General features: G+C 33.2%; 1 protein-coding gene across 1 annotated transcript in view; it reads left to right on the forward strand.

The window, feature by feature from the left end:
- The window catches only part of HSPA14 (heat shock protein family A (Hsp70) member 14), a 33,848-nt gene that overhangs the window by 17,389 nt on the left and 12,879 nt on the right, over positions 1-3,580 (forward strand). The window contains exon 10 of the mRNA XM_007954916.2: positions 1,753-1,855. Within this exon, the coding sequence (XP_007953107.1) occupies positions 1,753-1,855 (103 nt within the window). The remainder of the gene's footprint in view (positions 1-1,752; positions 1,856-3,580) is intronic.

The raw sequence follows: 3,580 nt of genomic DNA on the forward strand, positions 1-3,580 counted from the left end.
AATTGACTCAATGGCAGTGAGTTTTTTTGGTTTTTTTTTTTTTTTTAGTCATCCACATTTTAAATTTTAATTGCTTTTATGACATTTAGTAAAAACAAATTTAATGTACATAAAATTATTTTTAATATCCATATATTTTACATAATCCAGAACGTTAGTTTCATGATTGCACTTTTACCCAGAAAGTCCAAAAGGTAGACTTTCCCTGTCTATGTGTTGCATATTATTAACAATAACCACTACCATTAGTTAAAGCAGTTGCTATTGAGTCAATTCCGACTCATGGTAACCCCATGTGTTTGCACAGAACTGCATTCTCTAGGGTTTTTGGAAGTAGATCTCCAGATTTCACCATTTACACCTTCATTAGTTAACACTATTTAAACCTCCTAACACCATAACAGGTAACTTAGAAAACAGTAAAATTTTTCCTAAGTAGAGTATTTTTTTAGAATTTTACTGAGTACTTGGTTCAATTCTTTTTTTCCTCTGACCCCTATAGTTTAGCTTTCTCACTTTCCCTGGGCTTTCCTGAAGAGTCTAGAATAGCCTGTAGCCACATGTGGCTATTTAAATTAATTAAAAATAAAACAACATTAAAAATTCAGATCCTTAGTAGTGTTAGCTATAGTTCATATGCTAGTGGCTTATAGAAAGTTTTGTTGAACAGCACTGATCTAGATCTTTTAAGAATCATTTAAAGCTGTAACCCAAAAGATGGAAAAGGTGCTACATTGAAATCTCTTCATAGGCAAATTATCTTTCTTTCTTTCTTTTCTATTTCCAGAATTCCTAACTTAAAGTTTGTAACCAAATACTTAATACATGTTTGCTTATTAATATCAGTAATTAAGAAGGAAAGAGAACTTTATTATTTTTCACTAAGGAAGTTTTGCCTTTATCACAAAGATTTCTATCATAAAGTATGTTTTAATATCTATATTGTTGTTGTTAGGTGCTGTTGAGTCAGACCCAACTCCTAGTGACCCCTCCTTAGGCACTATACTACCAGAGCTCCTTTTAATATCTATAGATAAAAAAAATGAAACTCACTGCCATTGAGTCGATTCGACTCATAGCAACCCTTCCTTGGGTTTCCGAGGTGGTATCTATATAGAAGTAGATTGCCCAGTCTTCTTTTCAAGGAGTAGCTGGTGGGTTTGAACTGCCAGCCTTCTGGTTAGCAGTCAAATGCCTTAAGCACTGTTCCACCAGAGTTCCTGCAATACCTATAGATAGCACAGATAAAGTTAGACTTCACTCTTATGCATCTAAGAAGTTCAGTATAAAATTAGGGAGTATATTTTGTTATAAACATAGATCTTACAATTATAGAACATAGATCTTAAAATTACATTCTAGCATATAAGTTGCTCGGGCAGTACAAAAGCACTAAACTTAAGTATATCATTGTCTTAGAGTATAGAAAGAAATAATTAGATAAATTTTAAAATAGCAAAAATGTCTAAATTTTATAGGATCAATTGATTTATTGGGCATTATTCTTAGGTTATTTTGAAGCTTATAAGCTTCTACCTAAATTGGTATTAAATATCTTCATACATTTGTATATGAATGAGTTAGAGTCCCCCTCCCTCCATTCAATGGCATTGCTAGTTCTTGACTATAAACTCATTCTTCAGAAACATTAGGTTTTGGTGTTATTCTTCACAAGAAAAAGATGTCTTATTTGATTGTACTAAGCCTTTTTTCTTTTTCTTTGGGTGTGTGTGTATGTGTGTGTGTGTACAGAGCCAGATTTGAACTCCTCTGTTCTCCACTTTTTAATAAATGTATAGAAGCTATCAGAGAACTCTTAGAACAAAGTGGATTTACAGCAGATGATATCAACAAGGTAATATATATATATACACTTTCATATATATTTTTAAATGATATTTTTATTGAGTTTTTGGTAGAAGTTTACACAGCAAGATAGGTTCCCATTTGGCAATTTCCATATAATGTTCAGTGACATTAGTTACATTTAACACAGTGTGTCAATATTTTTAATTGTGTTCTATTTGTTCCCTTTCTAGTACTCTATAATTTCCCTGTCTTGATTCTTCTTATCTTTATTTTTAAGAAATTATTCACCTTTTGGTTTCATACTGATGGTTTTTAAGAAGGGCACTGATCTCATGGGTAATACACTTTATTTTATGTGCCACTTGGCTATTTCATTAAAATGTTACCTTAGGATAGCTTCGGTTCTAGGTATAAAGAGTATCTCAGGGCGATAGTCTCTGGGTACTTTGTTCTCTGCTGTTCCACTGTGTCTGGTTCTCCATATTTTTCTCCCATTCTACCCAGGACCAACTATTGTGGCCCTGGAAATACTTTTATATTTTACTTACTTATTTTAGAAGTATTATCAGATTTGTAATTTAGGAAATAGCCCCTTGGTATTGGAAGACTATTTTGATGCATTTTCTAAGCTTGTTTTAATCAGTAAAGAAATTTGATTAAATTTTGATTAATGAGTACTAAATGCATAGGCAATACATATATATTCAGTTTTTTAGCAAAATAGAATTAATTGCTTTCCAGTCTCTTTCTCTATATGTGACCAAAGACTAATAGATAATTGAATGCTTATTATGTACCAGGCACTGTTTCTAAATGTTTTGCATGTATTAACTCACTCAGTATCCACCATAATTCTGTGAAATAGTCACTATTATTTATCTCCATGTATAACTGAAGCTCTACTGGCACAGTGGTTAAGTGTTCAGCTGCAGTTCAACCCACCAGCCACACCATAGGAAGAAAATGTGGCAGTCAGCTTGTGAATCCTGCTGAGCAGTTCTACTCTGTGCTGTAGGGTCACTATCAGTCACAACTGAGTGAATAGGTTTGTAGGTGAAGACACCAAGGTGCAGAAGAATTAAGTAACTTCCTGAGGAATACATGGTTAGTAAGTGGTACAGCCAGAATTTAACCCAGTCTAGTTACAGTCTGTTTTTAAACAATCTACCATACCATTTCTCTCTGCTTGCTTAAGAAAGTAGCTTTAGACTGTCATAACCATTCCAGTTGTTTAATTTTTCCTTTTTCTTTCTCCAGGATTACATCTATTCATTGAACAAACTTTTTTATAAACTTAAGGATTATATAATATTTTTCTTTTGCATTGTTAAAGTAATTAAATTAGTCTTCATAGAAGAAAATTCAGAAAAATATCAAAAGGCAACCAGTGTTATATTTTGGAATATTTCTAACTAGTCTGATTTGTATGTATAGGTTTGTTTTCTAGCTATAGTATTTTTTTTATAATAGTGTTAATTTTATATATACAATTGTGCATTTTACTTTTTGTATAACCCCTTCCTTTTTCTATATTATCACATAGCCTTCACCACAATTTCAAGTAGATTGTTCATATCTGTTCTGGTTACCTAGTGCCGCTCTGACAAGAATATACCACAAATGTGATGGCTTGAGCCAACAGGAGTTTTTTCTTACAATTTGGAGGCTTTAAGTCCAAGTTCAAAGTGCCAGGCTCTAGGGGCTGGGTGAAAGCCCCTCAACCTTGGGGTCCAGCTCCACCTCCTGCTCCCGGCCCACTGGAGCCAGAGGC

This window comes from Orycteropus afer, unplaced genomic scaffold, assembly GCF_000298275.1.
Source record: "Orycteropus afer afer isolate SDZICR_OR568_19922 unplaced genomic scaffold, OryAfe1.0 scaffold00481, whole genome shotgun sequence".
Classification (NCBI taxonomy): domain Eukaryota; kingdom Metazoa; phylum Chordata; class Mammalia; order Tubulidentata; family Orycteropodidae; genus Orycteropus; species Orycteropus afer.